The sequence below is a fragment of the Choloepus didactylus genome, chromosome 1 (assembly GCF_015220235.1).
Source record: "Choloepus didactylus isolate mChoDid1 chromosome 1, mChoDid1.pri, whole genome shotgun sequence".
NCBI classification, from domain to species: Eukaryota; Metazoa; Chordata; class Mammalia; order Pilosa; family Megalonychidae; genus Choloepus; species Choloepus didactylus.
In genome coordinates, this window is record NC_051307.1 from 96,980,764 (window position 1) to 97,006,511 (window position 25,748).

The 25,748-nt window shown below is 46.1% G+C and overlaps 1 protein-coding gene across 11 annotated transcripts in view; it reads left to right on the forward strand.

The window, feature by feature from the left end:
* The window catches only part of TMEM44 (transmembrane protein 44), a 53,765-nt gene that overhangs the window by 7,618 nt on the left and 20,399 nt on the right, over positions 1-25,748 (forward strand). For 4 of the 11 annotated variants that reach the window (XM_037837990.1, XM_037837980.1, XM_037837982.1 and 1 more), the window contains exons 3-10: positions 1,178-1,271; positions 2,801-3,019; positions 3,252-3,338; positions 4,340-4,410; positions 7,035-7,205; positions 8,354-8,503; positions 10,498-10,602; positions 17,333-17,491. In XM_037837990.1, coding sequence (XP_037693918.1) covers positions 1,223-1,271; positions 2,801-3,019; positions 3,252-3,338; positions 4,340-4,410; positions 7,035-7,205; positions 8,354-8,503; positions 10,498-10,602; positions 17,333-17,491 — 1,011 coding nt within the window. In that variant the 5' untranslated portion in view covers positions 1,178-1,222. Of the gene's footprint in view, positions 1-1,177; positions 1,272-2,800; positions 3,020-3,251; positions 3,339-4,339; positions 4,411-7,034; positions 7,206-8,353; positions 8,504-10,497; positions 10,603-17,332; positions 17,492-17,572; positions 17,813-25,748 lie in introns of those variants that run through there. The other 7 variants (XM_037837981.1, XM_037837983.1, XM_037837984.1 and 4 more) reach the window with 4 other exon arrangements.

A 25,748-nucleotide genomic window follows, 5' to 3' on the forward strand; every position in this document is an offset into this window, starting at 1 on the left:
CGCCAGTCACTTAAAACAGTGCCTAGTGCATAGTAGGCACTCAATAAATAGTTATTGTTATTGTTGTTGTAAAGCCCTGAGCAAGACCTAGCTAACCAGGGGTGCCTGGATCCTTTCCTAGGGGGTAGTGTGGGCTTGGGAGGGAGGGAAGAGGAGTTTCAACTTTCCCAAAAGTCTAGGCCCTCAAACAAACTTGTGCCGAGGGTCCCTACCCCAAAACGTGGATCCCAAGGAAAACGGGCCATAGGACAAGGGGTGGGCACAGCAGGGCCCCTCTCAGGGCTGCTCCTGGCCTGGGCCCCACCCAGGGGGAGGTGAGGAGGGCAGCCTAGTGGTCAGGGCACAGATTTGGACAGTTCTAGGCCCTGCTCTGAGCAGTGTTTTCTCAGAAGCAAATCACCTGTCATTTTGGGTGTCCATCTTCAGTAGCTGATGGAATGTAATGAGGCCCGAATTGAGTCAAATAATAAGAGCTAATATTTATTAAGTACATGACACTAAGTACCTTTCATCCTCTATCTCAGTTAAACCTCAAAGCATCCCACGACATGGGTGCTATCATTATCCCTGTTTTGTAGATGTGGAAACTGAGACACAGAGAAATTGAATAACTTCTCTAAGGTCATCCATCTATAGTAAGTTGCAGCACCAGGATTCAAACCCCTGAACTCCTGCTTTTAACCACTAACTCTGTTGTTACAGTACCTAATACATTTATAGGTAGCTTGCCTTCCTCCAGGCACTAGTCTTAGCACCTTCCATGTATTAGCTCATGTAATTCACTTAGCAGTCTTTGAGGGAGGCACTGTTATTATCCCTATTTTACAGATAAGGACACTGAGGCCCAGAGGAGTTCAGTGACTGGGCCAAAGTTTCACAGCAAAGACTACACCAGGCAGTGGAAAGAGTAGAGTAGGACTCGGAAGGCTGGGTTCTTGTCCCGTCTCTACTGATGGGTGTGTCAGTGTAACCTGGGGATTAGCCATTTAAGGATGCTGTCTACCCATCAATCAAATGGAGATGATAATCAGCCATTCTCAGGGTGGGTGGAAAGCTTCCCTGGGCTAACCGTGTATGGAATGGGACCAACACGTGGTGGAGGAGAGCCCAGAATGAGAGATGCTGTCATTGCTGAACAGGATGTTAGAACACCAAGACTATTTCCATTTTTCCCCAGGTTTTCACTGGTGCCTACCTAGCAACTGTAGACCTAGTGAACTTTATGTTCATTCTCTTTCCAGTCTGTGGCTCCAAATTCAAGTCTAATTCAGGTGAGTGTGTGGCCCTCGGTTCCTTTCTCCATTCATCCGTTCATCCATCAGTACACTGAGTGCCTCCTCCTTGTCAGGCCTTGAGCTGGGCCCCTGACAGGTGCGGGCAGATGAATGACATGATTGAGCTCAGCCAAAGAAGGGAGACAGGGGCCTAAACCGTAATTAGAGCTGCTGGTCTGGAGGAAGAGAAGGGGCTGCAGGTATCAAGGAAGGGTGTGACCCTAGAACCGAGACCACAGGCCAGGGCACTGCAGGTGAAGAGAACAGTGGGCGAAGGCCAGGAAGATGGATGTGCCGTGGCTTCAGGGAATAAATAGTGATCTCACAAAGCCCCACAACTTCTGGAAATGGAAGGCAGAAATGGACGTGCACCACCTCAGGCAGAGGGGCTGGAGATGATGGAGATGGGTTGAGTTCCCCTGAGTGTGTGGGCCTGGAGGGTTCCTGAGAAGGGACAACAAAGTGCTTGGACCCTTTTCCAAAAAGAGGGAATGCCTGCATCAGCAGGGTAATATAAGATGCCGTCAGCTGCTCCATGTGCCCAGTTGAGAATTGTTTTTATTAGAATTGTTCCAAGGAATGTCTGTCTTATATTTCAAGGAAACATTCAAAGGTGTGTTTAGAAATTACTCCTCCGTAGGTTACGGTCAGTGTTATTTTTTTCTTTTTCCAGTTGCCACAAACTAAGCTCTAGTGATAAGCAGAAAATAAGACTGTGGTGTGGGGGGAAAGTGGGGCAGTGATTCTCAACCCTGACTGTCTACAGGAATCACCCTGGGAGCTTTAAAAATATTGATGCCCAGTCTCTCCTACAGATTCTGATATAACTGGTCTGGGGGACAGGCTGTGCTTTGTTAAAGCTCCACTGGTGGCTTCCACATGAGCCAGGGCTGGGAACCACTGGGGTAGGGGCTGGAGAGAGAGAAGTAAGATGGAAAGTAGTGGGCTAGAAGGAACAGCTGCAGTGTGGTGGGGGCATCAGGCAGGGAAGTCAGAGAAATACAGGTGAAAAGAGGGAGAAGTCCCAGAGGTTGTCGGGTAGGCCTCTCCCAGCACAATCATGAGCCTCTGGTAGACAGGCCTTCTCGGACCTGTGGCTGCCCTCCAAATGGGAGAACCATTGACTCCTGCTAACTGGCTCATGGTCTCTGTGCTGCTCACAGTCGAGGTGCCTTGGTACAAACACATTCACTCACTGCTGTGTTCCCCAAGCTCATACCAGTTCTGCTCTGTGCCAGGCTCTGTGGAGACTCTAGAAACTGCCAGAACATGGTGCCTGTCCTCAGTGGGCTTCTGCTCTAGTAGAGGTGATGCTCTGTGCATGCAGATATGTAGGATAAAAGATAACAGTTGTCCCTGCTTAAGTCATAAATGCTATGTGCCAATTGGGGGAAGGGAGTATGGGAAGGGAAGGAAGGGGTGGCATGACCAGGGAGCCCTGGAGGCAGGGGTATCTGGCCTGTCCTGCAGTGGGGGAACTGCTCTGGCATGGGGGGTGGAGGCTGACACCACTTCTTCCCGTGCAGGTCTGACGAGCTCTAGATTCCAGGAGCCACATTGGATCTTGGTGTCTTGCAGGTCGCGGCTCCCAGGAAAGGAAGAGGAGGCAGCGGCTCAGGGCCAGCGTATTTGCCCTGGCCCTGCCGCTGAGCCTGGGCCCAGGCTGGACTCTCTGGGCCTCTGTCCCGAAGGCGTCGGGCACCATCCGGGGCCCGCAGCGGAGGCTGCTGGGAAGCCTGCTGCAGGTGAGGCCGAGCCACCATGGGGAGGCAGTGGGGTCGAGCAGGGACCTTCCCCCCAATGTGGTCCTGCCAAATGCTGAGGCCCGGAGGTTACCACGGGAGAGGGGTTTTAGCCCCTGACATTGTTGGAAGGAACCTACTAAAAGCAGAAAAGGACTGGTCCATTTTTGCTGTGTCTTGGGATGTGTAGACAAGCCTCTGCAGAGTGCTGACCGTGTATCACCTATTCCTGCAGGAAAATACCGAAATCCTTGGCTACCTTCTGGGTGGAATCGCTGCCTTCGGCTCCTGGTCTTCCCGGATCCCCCCACTCTCCAGAATCGTGAGACTGGGGCTGGGACTGGGGTTGGGGCTGGGGGTCACCGTGGTAGGCTTTGGGCCTCTGGGAGCATATCCTTGCACTACACATCTTCCAGAAGGTGGCATGATGTTGCCAGGTGTGTGTGTGTTTGCACATGAGGACTTAAAATGTTCTGAGGAGTAACAACGTGCACAACAGCAAGGTGGGGGTGGGGAGCACTGGCATGGGTGGTGGGCAGCCAACCCAGGGAGGCCCTGAGAACTGTTAGAGTCTCTCACAGGGAAAACCCACTGCTTTCACTCCCACTTCTTTTAGTAAATGAAAAGCAAACAGGAAAAAGCCACTGGGGTTGCATAAACAGGTCTCCATTTAGAGGACAAAGTCATTCTGCTGCTGGAGGGCTGTGTAATTCAAAAGCATGTCAGTTCTGTTTGGCAGATATTTTTCAAGTTTCTGGGTGAGGGAAGCCCTACATTGGCCATTCTGGGGGGCAGGCAAGGAATCCAGACACGAGACACCATGCCTGCCTGTGGGGAGCTCTGGTCTCACGGAAGAGACAGAAATGTGATGTGGGATATTTTAATGGAACATCAATGCCTGGGGTTTCAGCAGAGGGACAGAAATCTGGGCTGGGTCTCTGGGAAGGGCCCGGGGTGGCCTGGGAGCTGTGAAGCTGATGGCATGAAGAACTTTGGAGGAACTGGCGCAGTGCCCCAATCAACCCAGCTGAAACAGCCCCACCACCCCGCCCCCTCATTTTCTTCCTAGCATGTTTCACAACCTACAGTGAACAACTTTGCCCATTAATGAAGTTAGCTCTTGGCCCTCCCCACCCCACCACCAGCACATCAGTGCCATGAGAGCAGCAAGCTTGTCTGCTTTATTCTCCACTGTGTTCCAAGTGTAGGTTCCTGCAAACGCTTATTAAGGAATGACTTAATCTGGCCTGGAAAAAAGGCAGCTCATGAGTGCGGGAATCAGAAGGGCTACTATGGGGGGAAGAGCAGACATTTTCTCTGCAGAGAACAGAACCAAGACCAAGACTGGGGAGAAGGAGGGCACTTTCCATTCAGTAAAAGGAAGAACTTTATGGGTAAGAGCCTTTACTTGGTGCCTGGCACGTCAAGAGCAGATAGGATTGTTATTCCTGACAGCTGCCTTAGGAGGTAGTGGGCTCCCCGTCACTAAAGGCATTTAAGCAGAGACCTGAAATCCCTTGGCAGGATGATAGAGTGAGGTGGGATTGGAGATCGGGCTGAGCAATCTCTCAGGTGCTCAGCCCTGACTGTGTCTGGTCCCATGAAGAGCCGAGGGCTAGAGTACCCTTATGAGGGAGGAGCACAGCAGGGTTGGGGTCTTCTGGGAATTCTGACCAGCAAGGTCCCCAGGGGCTGCTTCTAATTTACCCAGGTTGGGGTGCTGAGTAGTAGTATAGCTGGGGGGGCTTTGGTGGGTATTACTGCTGCCATTATGCAAAATACAAAAAATGGATTGGCTTTTATGAAAGGGGTTCATTTGGTTACAAATTTGCAGTCTGAAGGCCATGAAAATGTCCAAATTAAGGCAACAACACAAGTGTACCTTCACCAAACAAAGGCCTTCCTCTGTTAGCTGGAAGGCACGTGGTTGGCGTCTGCTGATCCCAGGTTGTGTTCCAGCTACTCTCTCAGCTCCTATGTGTTAAAAAATGTTGCTCTTGGGACGTTTGTCCTCTCTTAGCTTCTCTGGAGGAAAAGGCCATCTCCAAAATGTGTCTTTCAGCTGCAGCACCTCCTTCTGTCTGTGAGCACTTTTATAGGACTCCAGTGATTCAATTAAGACCCACCCTGAATGGGTGGGGTAACACCTCCATGGAAATTATCCAATCAAAGGTCTCGCCTGCAGTTGATTGAGTCACATCTCCATGGAAACTCTCAATCAACACTAAACACATCTGCCCCCACAAGATTGCCTTAAAGAACATGGTGTTTTGGGGGACATAATGCATCCAAACCGGCACAGTGGACAAACTTCCCATTGCTCCAGGAGTGAGTCCTTAAATGGGACGAGGGACGTGACACACCCACTGAGCAGTCAAGCACTGTCCTGACCGGGAATCACCACACTGCAGAAGCCGTGGGAGGCAAGTCCTACCAAGTAGGGGCTCCCCGCCCCTAGCAGGGGTTCGCCGGGCAGCCCCAGGTAGCTCATCTGCCCAGCAATCTGTCCTGACCTGCTAGACGAGGCCCACGTGCCCTGGAGAAACACCTGTCACTTCTTGAGTCGCCAACCCACTTCCATTCTTTAAGCAGTTATTAAGCACCAACTGTGTGTCCTGCACTGCAGGCAAATACAGCCTTATAGACCCTAGATCTGAGCCTGAAGAGAAACTGGGTCGAGAAAACAGTGGGTGCTGTGAATGAGCTGGCGCGGGGTGGGAGCAGAGAGCCCCTCCTTGTTCCCCCAGCGTGGGCTCATCCCGAGCAGCAGCAAGAGCAGGGCCGAGGGGCAGGAGGCCCTGGGTACAGCCCCGGCCCTGCAAGCCGAGGGTCTCTCTCTGGCCGTCGGCGTCCTCGGCACAATGGTGGTTGGGGCTGGTTAGGCTGTGAGACCCACAGGGAGGGCTTCTGGCCATCCGGGGTCCAAGCTGGGACCAGAGCTGCTTCCTGGGATCTGTGAGGTGGGAAATCGTCTCCACCCTCAGCCTCTGCGCCAGCGGCCTGCAGCCTCCCCAGCTTCCCGGCTCCCCAGGGACGCTTCTGTCCCTCTGTCTTTATTAACCAGTCTTCCATGGGTGACAGGCCTGAAACAAGAGACCTGGGAACAAAACTAGAAGAAATGTGGAGGGAAATGTAGCATTCCTGAGGATTCTTTTTCAGAGTTAAAATGAAAACGGGGGAAATTGGCCAAAGCATGCTTTTTCCCCTGAATTTTTTCTACTCCCAAGACCTGTATAGCTCTAAATACCATCATCTAATGAGCAAACTAAATTATATATAATTTATTGATATATTAATTTAAATATATATTATGCAGTTATATACAATTCAAAATATGTAGTATTTATGTATATACATGGAAAAGTATATATAAAGTACTTTGCATACGTTTCATTTTTTTACCAAAATTTCCATTATTCATTCCACCAAAATATCCCCTTGGCTTCAAAGTGTTTAGAATATTATCTCTAATCTTATCCTGGAAAACCTGGTTGTTCCTGACTTTTTCTGTCTGGCCTGGTTCAGAACCTTACGTGAGTTGGTGATCATAGAAAGACAGGACCAGCCTCAGCTCTTCATCTTCAGTCACTCCCTTACCCCTGTTCACCCGCCAACATTCACTGAGCCCCTGCCAAGTGTCAGGGCTGGGGGCACTGAGCAGGGACTCTCAGGATCCCCCAGTCTGTTGGGTACACAGATGTATAAAGAGCTAAGACATGATCAGGGTGAAAGTTGCTCCATGTAAAGTGATGGGGCCCGGAAGAGGGAATTACTCAGTCCCTTCAGGATGGAGATAGTAAGGGGAGGTTTCCCAGAGTCACATTTAAGTCAGGTTCTGAGGGATGAATAGGAGTTCACTGGGCAAAGGAAGTGGCTTGAGCAAAAGCTGGAAGCCTGATAGAAGTGGCGCCCTTAGAGCTGGCTGTGGATAGAGGGCTTCCGCCTCTACCCCACCACTCCACCCAGCACACGGGGGCATGCCAGTGTCCCCACCCAGCCCCCTCCTCTCTCTGCCCAGTGCCGGGGTAAGACGTTTTCCTCCATCCACCTGTGGACCCGGTTCCTGTCGGCCCTGGCTGGCCTCATCTATGCCTCGGCCATTGTGGCCCACGACCGGCGGCCTGGGTACCTGCTTCGGGCCACACCTTGGTTCCTGATTTCCCTCGGCGGTGCAGCACTGGACCTCGCTGTATCCACCCCAGGCCCATAGGGGCTTAGCTAACTGTGGCGGGAGGAGGCCTTGTCTCATCTCCATGTCCTCTTTACTTCTTACTAGATGCAGCTCTCTTCCATCAGCCAGGAAGGTGGTTTGAAGCCTTTTGTTTTATTTCCTTTTTTTATTTTTAATAAGAAATTTTCTGTTGGCTGGTGCTCTCTGAGACAGTGAAGGAGAGTGGAAAGATTCCTGGCCCTGGGTTCATATCTGTTCTTCTCCCTGCTTGGGGATCTCATCCTGGCTGGGTCCCTGCCCTCCTGTGAACCTCCTTTTCTTCATCGTCACCTGGGTTGGGGAGGCTGAGATAAAAGCTGGCAAGTGATGGGGGGATGATTTGGGTGTTCTTTTTTCACTTTTATTTTTTATTCTTGTTCTGGTTCTTTCTGATGTAAGGAAAATGTTCAGAGATAGATTGTGGTGATGAACGCATAACTATGTTATCATACTGTGGACAGTGGATTGTATACCATGGATGATTGTATGGTGTGTGAATGTATTTCAATAAAACTGAATTTAATAAAATAAAAAAAAAAAAGCTGGCAAGTGCTGCCACTGACATTGCAGTCTGACTGCTTAGCACCTTCCTGGTTCTTGGCACCCCAGTGACCTTGGGATGACAGCTTCAAGGGCAAGCTAAGCTCAGATGGTGGGGAGATGGAGATCACCAAAGATGCTGACAGTGGATAATGGCTCTCCTGTGTTCTTGGTTGTGTGTGTGTGCGTGTGTGTGCGTGTGTGTGTGTGTGTGTGTGTGTGTGTGAAGAACTGATGGATTTACCGTTAGTGGTCCAGAGACGATTATTTTTTCATGTACGGACCCTGTAAACCAAGCCCTTCAAGAAAGATGTTTTTCAGAATGTTTTTGCTTGTTGCCAAGTATTTAGCAGGTGCCTCTCAGGGCTGGGGTCTTGCCAGGGGCCGGCCCTTGTGGGGGACAGGAATACAGGGAGAGTTGAACCTGACCCTATCCCTATAGGGTGCGTGTCTGTTCTGGGGAACAGACCGTGCGGGGTGATCCTGGCGAGGAGCGAGCACCCAGAGTGGGGAAGGCAGAGCAGGGCTGTCAGGGCAAGGACTGGCAGCTGAGAGCGCTCCTTGTGCCTTAACTTCCACCATCTCAGATCATTTTCCTTTCCTGTGTGATGAAGAGCAAGATGAGCCGGGCTTTGGGATTTGCCAGTGAAGTGAGAGAGAGCCCCGACACCCAAGCCCTTTTGACCTCTGCAGAGAAAGATGAGGAAGAAATCCAGGTGGCAGGAAATGAAGACAAGGTCTCACCAGCTGGAAAACTTCCGCACCACCCGCACCCTCCACCCCACCCCATGCCCCCCACCCCGCTCCCGCCATAGAGTCCCCTGGGATGGAGGAGACGGAGGCGGGGAGCCTTGGCAAGCGGGCAGCAGCCTGGAAATCCTGGGAGTCCCTCCATGGTTGAGTCGTTCACCTTAAAAAACTGTTCATGCCCAAAGCTAAGGTGACCCTGAACATAATCAGATCCTCCATTTTCCCAATTACAAAATTTTTTAAGTTTTTGTTGATCACTTAATAAACATAATATACTTTTAGCGATGTAGAAGAAATAGTCAAATGTCTACTTATCCTATTTGGCAACTTAGTTACTCATATATATTTAAATTCACATGCTATATAAATTTGAGTGGAATATATATAATTAATTAATTGAGAAATAATGTGATTTTTCCAGTCTTATATTTCATTTCTTTTTCCTTCTGCACCATTTCCACCACCTGATAGTTTCCCAGAGTGTATCATCATCACCACGCTAAGCTGTTTGGTGCAGCACCTTGTGAATCTGTGTATGATGCTGTCTCTGGAAAGTCTTCTCAAGCCACAAGGACCCATTTGCTAATTGTGATCACCACAATGTCACTACTTGCTGTATTGCTTTTGTATTTATTTCCTCTTTTAGTTTTATTTTTCTGTATTGCTTTTTCACCCTGTATTGCTACAAAGCTGATCTTTAAAAGTATGCTTTACAACAACACCCAACATTTTCAATTATGAGGTCTTATCACTGGCAGTATTAATACATCTGGGTAAATGTATTTGTCTCCTTTCCTTTACTGATCTAATCAGGTGACCTCCATAAATAACTAGAATTTATTCTGGTTGAGATCATTTGTCTCCATCAAAAAGTTCTCTATTCAAAATAATGGAGAAAGTACCTTCGAAAAAACCTCCCCGTTCCTCCCCATTACCCGGGCTCATCACTACCTTAGGTTCCTCATACAGAGCAAGAATTGGGCTCACTGTGAGTTAGCCAGGTCCCCTGGCTGGGGAGGGGGAAGCAGGGACATTTGGAGAGATACAAAGGAAAATTACTCATCTCAGTGTTCTAGGCTTAACAGTGTAATCGATTGTAGAGTTTGGGTTAATAAAATAGAAGATAGGGGAGTATAAGAAGCTACTTCCTATGACAAAGGTCCTTGTGGCTTGAGAAGACTTTCCAGTTTGTATAGATGCTTGGACCAAAGATCGATGTTTCTATGAAGTCTCCAACAGGAGGCTATTTTCATTTCATTTTAGCAACTGTTATGAAATTATATTCCCAAAAGGAGTTAACATATTTAAAGAGAGCTCTGTGTATCTTAGAATTCTGAAAGAAGGAAATAGAAGCCTTTGGAAGCTCTTCAGCAATCCCTCACAGCACTGGTTCTCCAAGTGTGGTCCCCAGCACCACCTAGGCCCTTGTTAGAAATGCAAATTGTAGAGCTCTCCCCAGATTTACCAAATCTGCAAGTGAGGGAGGGGTCCAGCAATCTGTGTTCTAATAAGCACACTGGGTGCTTCTGATGCATAGTTAAAGTTTGGGAACAATAAATGCTTTAAGAAAGCATTTATTTAGCACCTACTGCAATGGTTCCCACACTTTGCTACAATTACAACCACTCACAGAGCTTTTAAAATATGTGATGCCCAGGTCACATCCCATACCAATTAAGTCAGAATGCCGGGGTGGGGGAGCTAAATGTTAGTTTGTTGTTGCTTTAAGATCTCCAGGTGATTTCACTGTGCAGCGAAGTTTGGGAACCAGTGACCTACCTACTTTGGCTTCAAGGAGGTCACAATCTAGAGGAATAAATAAGACTCATCTTATTTAAAGCAGAAAGTGAGATGTGCTGTAAAAGAACAAACAAAATACTTTGGGGGTCCTTTGGAAGAAAATGGGGATTTTTTTTTTTTTTTTTTAATGCCTTCTGACTTTAAGAATTCCTCTTTCTGTCTCCCTGTCTCCATTTGAAAGAATTTGGATTGGGTACCTCTTACCATGCTACCGAACTGCAAGCCATTCAGAACGATGGCAGCCATCAGTTGCTACATGGAGCTGACCATAGAGCCCGTGCAGCAGGTGAGTGGCCAGGGGCCAAGGCCAGGCCTCCTGAACGGTGGGAAGCAGTCATGGAAGGCTCCCTGGAGGAGGTGACACTTTGAAGGCTGGGCAGGTTGAGGCAGAGAATCATGTGAAAAGAGGAAGTAGCTCTCCAAGGCCACAGTAGGGGGGCAGATGGAAGGAGTGAGTAAAGGTGAAGGTGGAGAGGAGACAAGGGTCAGACCATCACAGCAGGAGTCTGGCTGTCATCCTGAGGGTGGTGGGAGCCAGGGAGGCTCCAGTACCAGAAATTCAGCATCGGTTGTGCATTTTGGAGCTGTCACTTGGGCACTATGAAGGGTGGACCAGGGAGAGGAGACTAGAAGCAGGCAATCAGTGAGGTACTGTTTTAAATCCAGGAAGGAGGTGGTGAGGCCTAAACCAAGGGCAGAGCAGATAGAGAAGCAGAGAGTGAAGAAAAGCTGGGAAGTAGAGCGTTGGAGGGTGTGAGGATGCAGGGTAATAGAAGTGGAGATGACTCCCAGGGCTCTCGAGCCACAGACCGGGGAGGACTGGAAAAGAGAGGGAAAGAGATGACAAGAAGTTCACTGTGGTCATTCCCACCATGCACTAAGATGGTTCTGTCAAGGTCACCAGTGACCTCCAAGTTATTAAGTCCAATGGTCATTTCCATTCTAATTGGGAGTCATCTCAGTTGGCCCCTGGCTTCTTCTGATCCGTGGGCCCCCGCTCTCCTGGTTCTCTGCCAGTCCCATGATCCCATAGCTTTAAATACCAACTCCTGGCTAATATCCCCAGTTTGTATCTCCATCCTTTCCCTCTCCCCTCCGTTAGGGTCTTGATTGCCCAACTCCCTATTTCACATCACCACAAGGCATCTTTCACTTACTCTGTCCAAAACCGAATTCTGGATTTTCAGGCCTTGATCATCTCCTCTCTCATCCTCCTCATCTGCAGAAATGACAAGTCTGTGTAGTTATTCAAGCCCCAAATTCCTCACTTCCTTTCGCTACCTTCCCCCACCCCCACCCCCATCCCCATCCAATTCATTTGCAAGTCTTGCAAATTCTACCTTTAACATGTATCTGGAAGCCAGCAGCCTACTCCTCCTTTTCACTTCTACTCTTGCCTCACCCCCTGCATCTGTATCAAGCAGCCAGAAGGATCTTTTGCAAATATAAATTACTACTTGTCACTCTTTTGTTTAAAAAACTGCTCTGGCTCCCTGTTTCATCCAGAAAAGAATTTAAATTCCAAGAATAAAATCTAAGACTTCCACACCCTACAGTCCGGGCCTTGCTCCCTTTGCCTCCCCTCCCTCTTCTCCACTTCATTCACCCCTCTCTAGTGCACAGGGCTTCTCTCCCTTCCTCTGCCTGGAGATCGCTGCCTCCTGATTTGACACGGCTGCCCCTTCTTGTCTTCAGTCTTCAGCTTAAATGTCACCTTGGCAAAAGTCCTTCTTGGACCACCCAGTCAGAAGGAGCCTCCACCCCTATACCATTTTACCTTATTTTAATTCTGTGCAAAGCACTTGTCACTATCTTTTACTTTTGTTTGTTGTCTATCTCCTCCTACTAGGATGCAAACTCCAAAAGGGCTTGCTTTCTTTGTCTCTCCCCGTCTTGATTCCTAACACCTGGCATCTGGGGTGTCACAGGCTCTCAGTGGTGGTGTGTTTTGTGCACCCAGAGCTGGAGGTGGTAGCAGCCCTGGTGAGCCACCCAAGGACACACTGGAGCTCTGAGTTTGGGCTGGAGAGAAAGTTTTACTCTTTGTTGTTTTTCCTGGGAAATTGGATGTGAATACAGGCAGACCTCGGAGAAATTGCGGGTTTGTTTCCAGACCACTGCAATAGAGAGAATATCACAATAAAGTGAGTCACATGATTTTTTTTAGTTTCACAGTGCATATAAAAGTTATGTTTACACTATACTGGAGTTTATTAAGTGTACAATAGCACTATGTCTAAAAAATGTACATATCTTAATTTTAAAAATACTTTATTGCTTTAAAATGCTAACCATCACCTGAGCCTTTGGTACTAACACAGCACTAATAGACTTGCTCCATGCAGAGCTGTCACAAACCTTCAATTTGTAAATAATGCAGTATCTGCAAAGCACAATAAAACGAAGTGTAATAAAATGAGGTATGCCTGTAATCCTGTGTGTGATTTCAGTGAAGTCCGAGGGATTCAGAACATGCTTTTGCAATTAAGAACCTGCTTCAGCCACCCTCAGGAAAGCACAGGAAGCTGTAGCAGCATCTAGCCAAAGCTTTCACTATAAATTTTCAAATCATGAAGCTTCTGAAAAATAATAGGGCAAAAGTTGCATTCACTTGAACCCTTCCAGTACCCGAATCATGAGTGGATTCCTGCTGGGGAACAAATTCCATGAGAGAAGGGAGAGTGTTCCTCCTTGATTATCTTCCACTGAAGCCAGCCAACACCTCTGAGCAAATTCTTCCACTCTGCCTCCTCCCTCTATGTCCACCAGAGGGCGACAGATGCCTCTGAGCCGGCTCCCAGCAGACGCCTGGAGCTCTGTGGTCCTCAGGACACCTTTTCTAGCATCTACTTATTGAGGGCTAATTAGTTGCCAGGCTCTGAGTAAATAGTAAAGGCCAACACTTACCTGGTGCTTATTATGGGCTAGGGTACTGTTCTAAGTACTTTACATGGATTAATTTAGTCCTCACAGCCAATCCCTGAGGTATTATCCTCATTTTACCCATCAAGAAGGTGGGGCACAGGGAGGTTAAGCAACTTGCTCAGGATCACACAGTTTGTAAGTCGTCGAGCCAGGACTCAGACCTGTCTCTACCAGGGTTTGTGCCCTTGACCAGTATGCTCCGTTCTTACTCACTTGTCATAATAGCTGACACTAAATTAGCACCTGGTACATGGTTGCTCTTTTTCATATGTTAATTTATATAAAATTAATGTGTATAAAATATATGTATTAATTTTATATATTAATAATATATTAATGTTGTTTTGTTAATATAAATATTCATAATAACTGCATGAGATAGAAAATATTATCATTAGGTAAGATTAAGACAGAAAGGTTAAGTGACTTGCCTATGATCTCTTAGAAAATCACAGAAACAAGTTTCTCTCTAAGCCTGTTTGATTCTGGGATCCAAGCTGTTATACAGAGAACCTGCTCTCTAGGCTGCCATTTTGCACCTGCTCAGGTAGCACTGTTTTTTCTTTTTGTAATGAGAACAAACCGGTCCTGACAAGGTGGTGGTGATGTGCGTTCATATATATCCATTTGACAGCCACTTGGAAATGGGTGTCCAGAACCACAGAGCTGCCCCCTTGCTTTCCCAGCAGCCCCACTCCTGGGCTCTGGTCCTAGGGAGAGAGAATCCAGGAGCATAAGGAGAGCAGCCCAGTCCCTCTGGCCGAGCCTGGCCGGGAGTGGGGACCTGTGGATCCACTGCCTCATCATCAGCCTGAGGCTTCTGGAAATTCCATTTGTCTGTTGACTTGGGGATGGTCAGGTCCTGGAGAAATATATACCACTTATCACTGTTGTTGGCTGGGAGACTTCTGTGCTCCCCCCACCCCGGCCCTTGCCCTCAAAGGGCCGCCCAAAGGTTTCAGTCTCAGCATCTGTCTCAGGTGGGGCAGCACCTCACCTGTGTTCCTGGGTGCTTCCGGGGCACTGCCTTTGTTTCCTTTCTGCCTTTCTCCGCCTGTTCAGCTGACTTGTGCATGAAACTGTGCACTTAACCCGCTGAGGGCTGGGGCCCGATTTGATTTGGGGTTCAGTAATAGTAGCTGCTCTTCTCAGTGTCCAGAGCATTTATATCTCAACTTGCAACACCCTTTCAAAGAAGGCCAGGCAGGGATTATCACCCTTTTATAGATTAGGAAACTGAGGCTCAGAGAGAGTAAGTTTTTTCTGGAGTCACATGGTTAATTGGTAGAAGATGTAAGTCCTAAAGGCTAGGTTCTCGGCCTGTGGAATGGTCTGAATACTGCATGGGTCTGAAACTTGGCATCAAGGAGCCTTTTAGATCTCTGAGAAGCCCCACTCCCACCCCCACCCCCACCCATGAGACTTTGGAAAGAAGCTCTTGTCTGAGATAATGCTAGATGATAGATGGATGACAGGAGAGGAAGAGAAAGAAAAGAAAGAACTCACAAGTTCCTTCCTTAAATCTCCCAAATTTACTTTGATACACTGCCAATGGGAGTGTGAATTTGGTAAAGCCCCTGTGGAGTGCATTTTTGGCAGTAGCTTTCCAAATCACAAATACACATGCCTTTTGATCCAACAATTCCACTTCCAGGAATTTATCCTTTAAATGCTCTGAAACCGTGGGTGTACAATGTAATTTACTGCAGTCAGTGTTGATTGTAAAACCAAGAGACTGGAAACAACCTAAATGTCCATCAGCTGGAGACTGGTTAAATTGTGAACACTTATACAGTGCTACAAGAACAAAAACAAACACTGCTGATATAGACTATCTCTAAGGCATGTTTTTAAAAATGCAATTTTATTGAGATCTATTCACACACCATACAATCCATCCAAAGTGTACAGTCAGTAGCTCACAGTGTCATCACATAGTTGTGCATTCATCACCACAGTCAATTTTAGAACATTTTCATTACTCCAGGAAAAAAATAAAGAGAAAACCCCAAATATCCCACACCCGATATCCCTTCCTATCATTGATCCCTAGCATTGGTGTGGTACATTTGTTAGTGTTGATGAAAGAATATTAAGATGTTACTGTTAACTACAGTCCATAGTTTGCAATAGCTGCATTTTTCCCCATACACCACTCTATTATTAACGTCTCATAATAGTTTCATCCCTTTGTTCTAGTTCATGGAAGAAATTTTTTATGTTTGTACTGTTAATCTCAGTCACTGTCCACCACAAGATTTACAGAGTTATACAGTCCCATGTTTTATCCTCTGGCATTTCTTCTGATGACATATATAACCCTAAACTTCCCCTATCAACCACATTCACACACCTTTTGGTGCTGTTAATACACTCACAATAACGTGCTCTCATTACATCTATCCATTTCCACTCATTTAAATTCAATCTAGTTAAAAATTCTGCATGCGTTAAGCAACTGATCCCGATTTTCTAGCCTTTTTCTATCTCCTGGTAACCTATATTCTAGACTCTATGAGTATACATAGTATAATTAGTTCATATTAGTGAAATCATACAATATTTGTCCTTTTGTATCTGACTATTTAACACAGCATAATGTCCTCAAGGTTCATGCATGTTGTCGCCTGCATCAGGACTTCATTCCTTCTTGCAGCTGTATAATATTGCATCGTACGTATATGCCACGTTTTGTTTATCCTTTCATCTGTTGATGACACTGGGGTTGTTTCCATCTTTTGGCAATTGTGAATAATGCTGCTGTGAACATCAGTGGGCAAATGTCTGTTCATGTCCCTGCTTTCAGTTTTTCTGGGTACATACCAAGTAGCAGATTTCCAAATGGTAGGGTAACTACATTTGGCTTTCTGAGGACCCGCCAAATTGTCTTCCATAGTGGCTGTACCATTTTACATTCCTACCAGCAGTAAGTGTTCCTATTTCTTCACATCCTTCCAACAATTGTAGTTTCCCACGTGTTTGATAACAGCCATTCTAATAAGTATGAAATGATATCTCACTCTGGTTTTGATTTGCATTTCACAGATAGCTAGTGTTTTGGTTTGCTAAAGCTGCTGGAATGCAATATACCAGAAACGGGTTGGCTTTTACAATGGGGATTTACTAGCTTATAATTTACAGTTCTTAGGCCATGAAAATGTTCAAATTAAGGCATCAACAGGATGATATGTGGACTCTGAAGACAGGCTGCAGGCATCTGGGACATCTTATCACATGAGAAGGCACATGGTAGGCTCTGCTAGTCCTTCTCTCCAAGATTTCATTGCTTTCAGCTTCTAGCTTCAGTGGCTTCCTCTGTTTTCTGTGGGTCCTCTCTTAGCTTCTCTGAGGCTTTTCTCTGTGAGCTTCTCTTAATTATCTCTTAGCTTCTACATGTGTTTTTTCATCATATAAAGGACTCCAGTAAGAAGATTAAGACCCACCCTGGGACAGGCCTCAAATGAAACAGCCTAATAAAAAAGTCCCACCTACAATAAGGTCTGCACCCACAGGAATGAATTAAAAGAACATGATCCTTTCTGGGGTACATACAGCTTCCAAGCTACCATAGTTAGTGAAGATGAGCATCTTTTCATGTGTTTTTTAGCCATTTGTATTTCCTCTTTGGAAAAATATCTATTCATGTCTTTTGTCCATTTTGGAAATTGGCTTGTTTGTCTTTTATTGTTGAGTTGTAGGATTTCTTTTATTATGGATATCAAACCCTAATCAGATATTTGGTTTCTAAATATTTTCTTCCGTTGAATCTGTTGCCTTTTCACTCTAAGGCATAGCTTTAGGTGAAAAAGGAAAAAGCAGAAAGGTACAGAAGTGATTGTAGAGCTGTCGATCATTTATGTAAATAGGGGTAATATATACATGCACTGGTTTGTATGTGCGTCGACTTACCTGGGTACATAAGAGACTGGCTGCCTCTAAGAGGGGGAACTGGATGAGGGTGGAGGTGGACGATGTTGCACTGAACGCCCTTCTATGCCTTATGCAGTTTTGAGTACTGAAGTATACAAGTGTATTCCAATATTAAGAAAGAAACTAAAGCTTCCTCCCGCCCTTTCCCACACACCATGCAGGCAGGCTGCAGCGCCACCAGGCTGCCTGGCGACGGACAGACGGGCACCGGAGACGCGCCCCTGCGGGAGCCCCCCTCGTACCCCCTGCTGCAGGTTATCCGGGCCCGAGTGTCTTCCAGCGGCTCCTCTGAGGTCTCCTCGGTCAACTCCGACCTGGAGGTAGGCGGCCGGCGCGCCCTCTGCACCCGCACTGCCGGGCGCCGCCTTGGGGCCTCACTGCTGTTCTCTAACCTCGCTCAGCCCCTTCTTCACTGAGGACCATCCAGTGCTGAGAGGCTGCGCTTGCTACAAACCCACAAACGTCTGCAGGGCCCCACAGTCTGCCCGGCAGGTTTCTCAAACGTGCCGCTATTGGACAGGCTTCCGCGGTCACATTCGTTTGGGAAACACTGCATGTTAGAGTCCAGTCTGGAAGAATCAGTTGCTCATTCAAGTCCTGCAGAAATTAGTGCACTAATAGTAAACTTTTCAAAAACCTCAGTGTTTCTCAAATTCATTTGACCATAAAAGCCACCTCCACTCCCAACCCCTGAAGGAACACCAGCCACATCCCACGGCAAGTGCCTGCGCATGTGCGGCTGGGTCCTGTGGGGGCACCATGCCTGGCACTTTTATAAACTTCACCTCATGTTGAATTTTTGGATCTGTGAAAGATAACATATCACATTTCAGATACCACGAACGGTCTCTCAGGTCTGAGCTGTCCTGTCACCCTTGGTCCCCCAGCTCTAGTTCCCAGCCCTGTCCTGTGAGGAAGTTTCCTGTGGAAAAAACTGAGAAGGGCCAGAACAGTGCAGTGGGCACACGTGTGTCAACAGACGCTTGCCTGCTGTCTTCTATTTGGGTGGAAGGACTGGCCTTCATTCCCAGTGTGTGTCCTTCCTACTGTGTGTGTGTGAAAGTAACTTGGTCCCCTAAGGCTGCCGTAAAAATGTACCACAGCCTAGTTGGCTTAAAACAACAGGAAGTTATTGTCTCACAGTTCTGGAGGCTCAAAGTCTGAGGTGTCAGTGGGCTCTGCTCCCTCTGAAACCTGTAGGGGAGGCTCCTTCCTTGCCTCTTCCCAGCTTCCGGCAGTTACCAGCAATCCTTGGTGTTCCTGGGCCTGGGGCAGCGCAACTCAGTCTGCTTCTCCATGTTCCCCCCTTTTCTGCCTCATCGTCATCCTCACACGGGTTCTCTCTGTGTCCGTCTGTCTCTCCTCTCTGGGTCCGTCTGTCTCTCCTCTCCTGCTCTTATAAGGACTCCAGTCGTTTTGGTTTAAGGGCTCACCCTGCTCTGGTGTGACCTCATTTTAACTAAACTAATTCCATCTGCAGTGACCCTATTTCCCGAGAAGGTCACATTCATGAATACTAGGGGTTAGGACTTCAACATGCCTTTTTGGGGGACACAATTCAACCCATAGCAAGGCCCTTTTATGAAATGATGGTAATAGTAAGTGGTAGTTGGTGTTGAGTTTTTGGTTTTGGTTTTTTGGCAAAGTAAACAATTAGCCATCCTGAGTGAGTCTCCCACATTTGTTGAATTTACTCTTGACTCTGAAATCTGAAAGCACATTGATTTGTGGGATAAAGTTGGGACTCCTCAGTGTGATGTTCCAGGCCCTTTCTGGCCTGCCCCCACTGCATGCAGCTCCCTTACCCTCACTTGGGCACTCTGGCCTGGCCACGAATGGCTCTCCTGTCCCCAGACCTCTGGGCCTTTGCTTCCAGAGTTCCCTCTGGCCTATTTCTACATGTCAGAACCCTACCCAGATGCCACCTCCTGTGGGAATCCCACCCAGCCACCCCAAGTAAAAATCAATAGCTCCTTCCCCTGGGTGTCGAGAGCATTTTGCTTCTACCCCTCTCGTGCAACTTCTGTTGTTTACCATTTAGTCTGGTGGCCCCCACCTGGCTGAGCGTGAGCTTTTAGGAGAAGGGTCTTTCTCTCTCTCTAGATCTTGGGGCACAGCTGGTCACTGAGAGCTATGCTCTGAGTTAGGAGGCCTGCACCAGACTGAGGACCGTTTGGGGTCTGTCCCATGTGTCCTGGCCATCTGTGTCAGTCTCCTGTGGTATGTTTCTCAGATCCCGTCACAGAATTTGTTGGACACCCAATGCCCATGGCTTGGCAGCCTGGAGTCAGGAGTCCTGGCAGAGATCTAGGGCTAAAGGGGAAATGAATGAGCTTGCCAGCAAAGCACTTTCAGTGTGGACAAGGGTCAGTTAAGTTGGTGAGTCAGGGAGGGACTGGAGACAGAGGCGGCGGCATTCACTCTGCGGAAACAAGGGCTATTTTTACCGCCCACTGTCAGTCAAGGTAAGGCTTGGACAGTGAACTTGAAATATGTGGAACTTGGTAGCTGGTCTGGGCCATTCCTTTGTTTTGCGGTCCTTGTTCTTTCCCTACCCTATTATCCATTTTTTTAGAAATCTTTTTTTTTAAATATGGAAATTCCAAGGGGACAAGGTCACACTCTTAAATAAGGCACATGGAAATGAATGCTTTTCCTCCAGTTAAAAGGAATGTATTTTAGAAGCTCAGCTGTCCCAGCCCGACCCTTCTCATCATCTCCCCTCCACTCGTCCCCTAACAGAGACCTCTTCACTCCCCAAAACATACATACATTGCAAATGACACTTACTAAGTTTCTTTACAGAGATAATTTAAAATTTAATGAAATATATACACTATCAAGGCAAACAGGATTGTAAATCTCCACAGTATAGCTTGTTTAATAAAAGAGCAGGAGACTTTTCAGGTATGTGATCCACTGGAACTTCTGGTAATCTGTATTTCCTGTTCTTTAAAGTCATACATATTCTTTGTAGAAAATTTGGAAAATGTAGAAAATGTCAAGAAGAAAATTAACCTGCAAGCCTCCCAACCAATGTCTGCCTCTGGGTGGTAAGGTTGAAACGCTCCTGTTTTTCAAAGTGGTATTCCTTAAAGACACTAGTTCATTTGTGCCTGAGGAAGCAGGAGGAGATGTCTTTCGGCAGGCTAGGATACCGCTGCCTTCCCCTGGCTAAGTCATTCGTTCAGCATACATTTTGTGAGGATAGAAATTTGAAAGAAAGGGGTGTAACGATAGATGGCTGGGCTCCAACCACCTCATAAGGTGGTAGTTACAAGGCAAGCTGGTCACTGTAGGGATTCTCATCCTCCACCCAACTCCACCAGACCATGCTCTAAAGAAACCGGAGCATGTGGCGGGATGCTCTGCGGGGCCCTAGAGAGTCACCTTCTCTGGTTAGTGAATTCTCTTGCTCCCAAGGCTGAGCAAATCAAGTGTTTCGTGGCTTTATGCTCAGACCACCCAGGGCATCTGTCCCCCTCTAGGGCTGTGCCTGCCTTGTCCCCTTCCCCTGGACTCCGCTGAGTGGGCTCCTCAACCACAGCCCCGCTGTTTGTGTTTCTGTTTGATTGCTTTGGTCAATAAGTAAATGCTTTCCAGCTGCCCACCATCAAGGCCTGTGGGCCTGGAACCCCTCTTGGTCTTCAAGGGGATGTCTTACCTCTTTGGTGGCTCTTTATGATTTCTTAACTCTCACAGAGTGGTTGTATGTCCATGTTCTTGGGGGATTTCTCACTGTACCCCTACCCCTCCCCTCCCCCCAAGTATTGACTGCCTTGAATTCCTACTTCTTGGGATGTACCAGGAAGGTGGAGAAATAAAGAGTGTCTCAATAATACATTGTGTCCACAGCACTCTAGTTCAAAGAGTATGTTTCAATCCATTAATAAAAGAACAGAACTCAATGCTAAATAATGACTAGGTGCAGTCATGTGCCAGGCATGGTATGTGCTGTACTTTGCAAGCCTGTTTTATCTTTAACCCTTAACAGCTCTGAGGTCGGTATTATTGTTAATTTTGTTTTTTAGAAGCAGGGGCTGAGTCTCAGTGAGTTTAAGTAATATGTTCCAAGAAAACATCATCAATATCATCATCATAAGTGGGAATCAAACCCAGCTCTGTCTGGCTCTGAAATCTCTGTTGCTAACCACTGCACTCCACTGCCTTGGAAGGTGTGCAGGATGGGGTCTGTGGTGGTTTGAGCTGTATGTACCCTAGAGAAACAGAGAAACCTGTTCTTAAACTTAATCCATTCCTGTGAGTGTGAACCCATTGTAAGTAGGACCTTTTGATGAGTTACTTCAGTTAAGGTGTGGCCCACCTCAATCAGGATGGGTCTTAATCCTATTACTGGAGTCCTTTATAAGCAGGATGAAATTCAGACACAGAGAGAGAGAAAGCCACAGAGGGAGCAGCTAGAAGCTGAACATTAATGGAACTTGGAAGAGCAGGGAGGGACCATGAGATGCCACCATGTGCCTTGTGATGTGACAAGCTAACGACCAAGGATCACCAGCAGCCAGCCCCAGAACCCCACAGTCTTTGGGGAGAAAGCATGTCCTCGATGAGGCCTTGATTTAGGCTTTCTCTTAGCCTCAAAACTGTGAGCAAATAAATTCCCATTGTTTAAACCGGACCATCTCCCGGTATTTGCTTGAGCAGTCCAGGAAATTAAAACAAGGTCTATTATCCATTATTTCCATTTTACAAAAGGATTGAGGACAGAGGCAGATGAGGCCATGGGAGCTCAGGTGCAGGGAGGACTTGGATTATTTTCACCGTTTTTCAAGTGTCAACTAGCTGGACCGGGTGAATGTTGGGCCAGCCTCAGTGTGACCCTGCACCCTGTAGAGGCCACTTTGCTTTTCTGGCCATCTCCGTAAGTGCCAAGGCATGTGCCACAGACTGTGGATCCATTCATTCTCTCGCTCACTTGACACAAGGTCATCCCCACTCCAGCTGAGCCATCCAAGGGCATGCTGACCAGATGTTGAGTAAAGCTTACTGAGCTCATGCCTGCAGCATACAGGTGGGGCTGCCGAGGCCCAGAGGGAGCAAGGCTTTCAGGCATGACCTTCTCACTCTCCAGGGGCAGGCAGCACAGCGTCTAATGAGTGCAGGGTTGACTTGCCCCTAGTAGTGAAACTGCTAAAAGGACCTCGTTTTTACCTAATGGGAGGCAGGTATGTGTGCAGGGAGAGACTTGGAAAACTGGCAGAGGACCAAAAACTTGCTTTGTGAAAGGCCTGAAGAATGCTGCTCCTGTGCCTTTAAAAGTTTCCTTTTTTTTTTTTAAGCCTCTGAGGGTCAAGAAAAGATTGAGTCCAGCTTTGTGACAAAAAAGTGTTTAGTCATTTTTTTCCTTCTGGCATTCCAGCAGTGGCATTGTCCTAGGATAAGACACTTTATAAGAATTCTGCAAGGAGACCATTTCTGTAATTGGCACAAAGTCTGCAAGTTGCAGAGTGACTGTCACTGGAGCTGGTGCAGTTGTGTTTGTGTGTGTGTGTGCACATGCATGTGTGCTTGTGCATGTGCGTGTGTGTGAGTGGGGGGTTGATGACAGCAAGAGCCAAACACCAGAATACTCTCTCTGAAGAGAACAGTCCAAACCCACGTGTCCCTGCTACTCTGTGGCTGAGGCTCCTGATAACCAAGACTGCTGGTTCCCTGTCCAAGCCCAGCTTCCTGCACCAGCAGACCAGGGCAGACTCCCTTGGACACTTGCCATTATAAAGCCAAATCATTCTTTTAAGGAAAAAAGAAGTGTGTGTGTGTGTGTGTGTGTGTATGGGTATATATATGTGTATATATATATATACACACACACACATATGTATCTATAGACTGTAAAATTACTAATTTTAGAAGAAAGTACATGTAAGTATGAAGAAAGAAGCCAGAGCCTTTTCCTAGGCTCCAAATGGCAGAAATCAAGTTCAGGACATGGGTTTTGCTCTCCCCAGATCTGTTATGTCCCAGGGAGCTGGCGCCACCTGCCATGGGTCAGAACTTTTCTTTCCTACTGATCCAATTCAGCCCTGAGTGGAGAGAGGTTTGAGTGGCTAACCCAACCAGAGCATCATAATGGGTGGAAAACTTCACTGCAAAAGGTTTTGTCTAGCATATAGCACTGCATGGTCTAGCAAGCATTTTCCCATCTCACCTCTCCCCCACCCAGCAGCCTAGGGAGCAGTGCAGGGAGTTTAGGGCAGTTAGAGATAAGGAAATAAAGCTTGGGGAGGTGAAACAGTGCTTGCTCCCAGGATAAGTGCTACATAATTGGTTAATTGAGTAATGTTGTATGGGTTAAAAAAAAGAAGAGGAAGAGAAAGAAGTAAGAAATGGAAAGGATGAGAGTTTGAAAGCAGATGGTGTAACTTTTTAGTCTGTGAGGCACCAGGTCGAAAGGAAGTCTAATGAAATCAGGGAGAACTGAAACTGGTGTGTATCTGGCCAGTCCTTAAACTTTATGCTCGGTCCTAAGCTTGGAGAAGGTCCTCTTCTCCCCTAAATAAGAGGAAGGGGGTGGACAAAATGGTGTCTGAGGCCCATCCAGCTCCCAGAGCCTAAATTTACACCTAGAAAGTGACCCTGTTTTCTCTGACTAAGGCATATCCCACATTCTTCAGGAACGAAGGAGGAGTTATCACATGTCCTGTAGACAGCAGCTACCAGATATTTCTCAATTTCACAAGCATGAAAAAGCTCCTTTCAGAAATGAAGTGACTTAAAATACGGTTCACAGGATTGATGGAATTATGTTCCTGAAGACCATTTGAGGATGTAGGAAAATGCTCGTTTTATGTTAAAAGAGCTATTCAATAACTGTTTATAGAGGTTCTCATTTGGGGGTAGAATTATGGGAGATCTTTATTTTGCTTAATAGAAAATTTTTCTACAATCAGTATTTTTTGAAATGAGGTGAAAACACTATAAAATATTATTTACTTTTACTTGAAGCGTTTTTTTGTTGTTTTGGGGGGTGTTTTGTTTTGTGCATGTGTGTTTGTGTGGAGGGTAGCACGTGAGAAGACCTCAGTTACAAAGATTTAGGTTAATTGTATTTCTTAAGCACATTATCCTCATTGGTCTAAAATAACTTAAAAAAGAAATCTTAACTATTAAGTCCACCAGAGGGCACTCTTTCCAAATTTGAAACTGCCTGTGACACTGAAGATTTGAAAAGGAAGTTTCATGATTTTGTTTGAATCTAATAGGAGGGCTCCAAGCTATTTACTTTGTCTGTCTGTCTGTCTGTCTGTCTATCCATCCATCCACCAAGCCAGCCAGCCAGCTAGCTTTGAATACATTTTTATTTTGGAATTAATTTTAGACTTACAGATAAGTTGCAAAATCTTAGAGTGAATTTCTGTGTCCATGCAGTGTTCCATAACGTGTGTAACAATGATTACATTTGCCAAAACTAAGAAATGAGCATTGGTACATTACCGTTAACTAACTACAGACCTTATTTAGATTTCACCAGTTTTTCTACTAATGTTCTTTTTCTGTTCCAGGATACAATTCAGGATATACGTTGCAGTTAATGACTTTTTTGTTTTAACAAGCAAACAAAACACTCATTGACTATGGTAACCACAAATTATCATTTATATTCTGTATGAATATAAGCATTGGTATTTTCTAAAGAAAGGTGTAGGTTGGCATTTTTTCTCTTTAATATTTCTTATCGCAATTACATTTTAAAAAGTTATTTAGCCTTTTGAGTCCCCACTTTGTGCCATTTATATTCCTGTCTTTTGCAGTATGTGTGGGACTCTGATTTTTAGTAATTTTTTGTCTCCTACAACTAGTCTGGTGTTTTTGTTTGTTTGTTTGTTTGTTTTAGTTTAAATTCCTCCCAGCAGGATGTCATTAAAAGATGAGTACTAAGGAATTATCTTTAATTTTGTTAGATATAAAAATGGCATTGTGCTTAGAATTTTGTTTTTAAGTCCTTATCTGTGAGATATATTTACAGATGAAATGATTTACTTTAAAATACCTCAGCAAATAAAAAAATTAGGGAGCTAGATCAAATAAAACAGGGTAAGTCCATGGATGTTCATTATATTATTATTTTTCTTTTGTAACTGAAAATTCTATAATTAAAAAAAAGCTTGAAATAAAGATTTTTAAAAATTTATTAGAGAAGTTGTAGGTTTATAGAAAAATCATACAGAAGATCCCGAGTTCTCATATAACCCTCCTCACAAACAGTTTCCCTATTATTAACATATTGCGTTAGTGTGGCACCTTTGTTACAATTGAGGACACAATATTATTATAATTATACTATTAACTGTAGCCCATATTTGACATTAGGCTTTACTGTGTTCTACAGTCCTATGGTTTAAAACTTTTATTCCGGTAGCATATATATAACCTAAACATTCCCCATTTAGCTACATTCAAATATATAATTTGGTGCTGTTAATTACACTACCATCATCACCATCCATTACTAAAACTTTTCTATCATCCCAAAAGAAACTATACCAATTAAGCATTAACTCCACATTCCATACCCTAATCAGGGCCCCAAGTAACCTATTCTAGTTTCTTACTCTA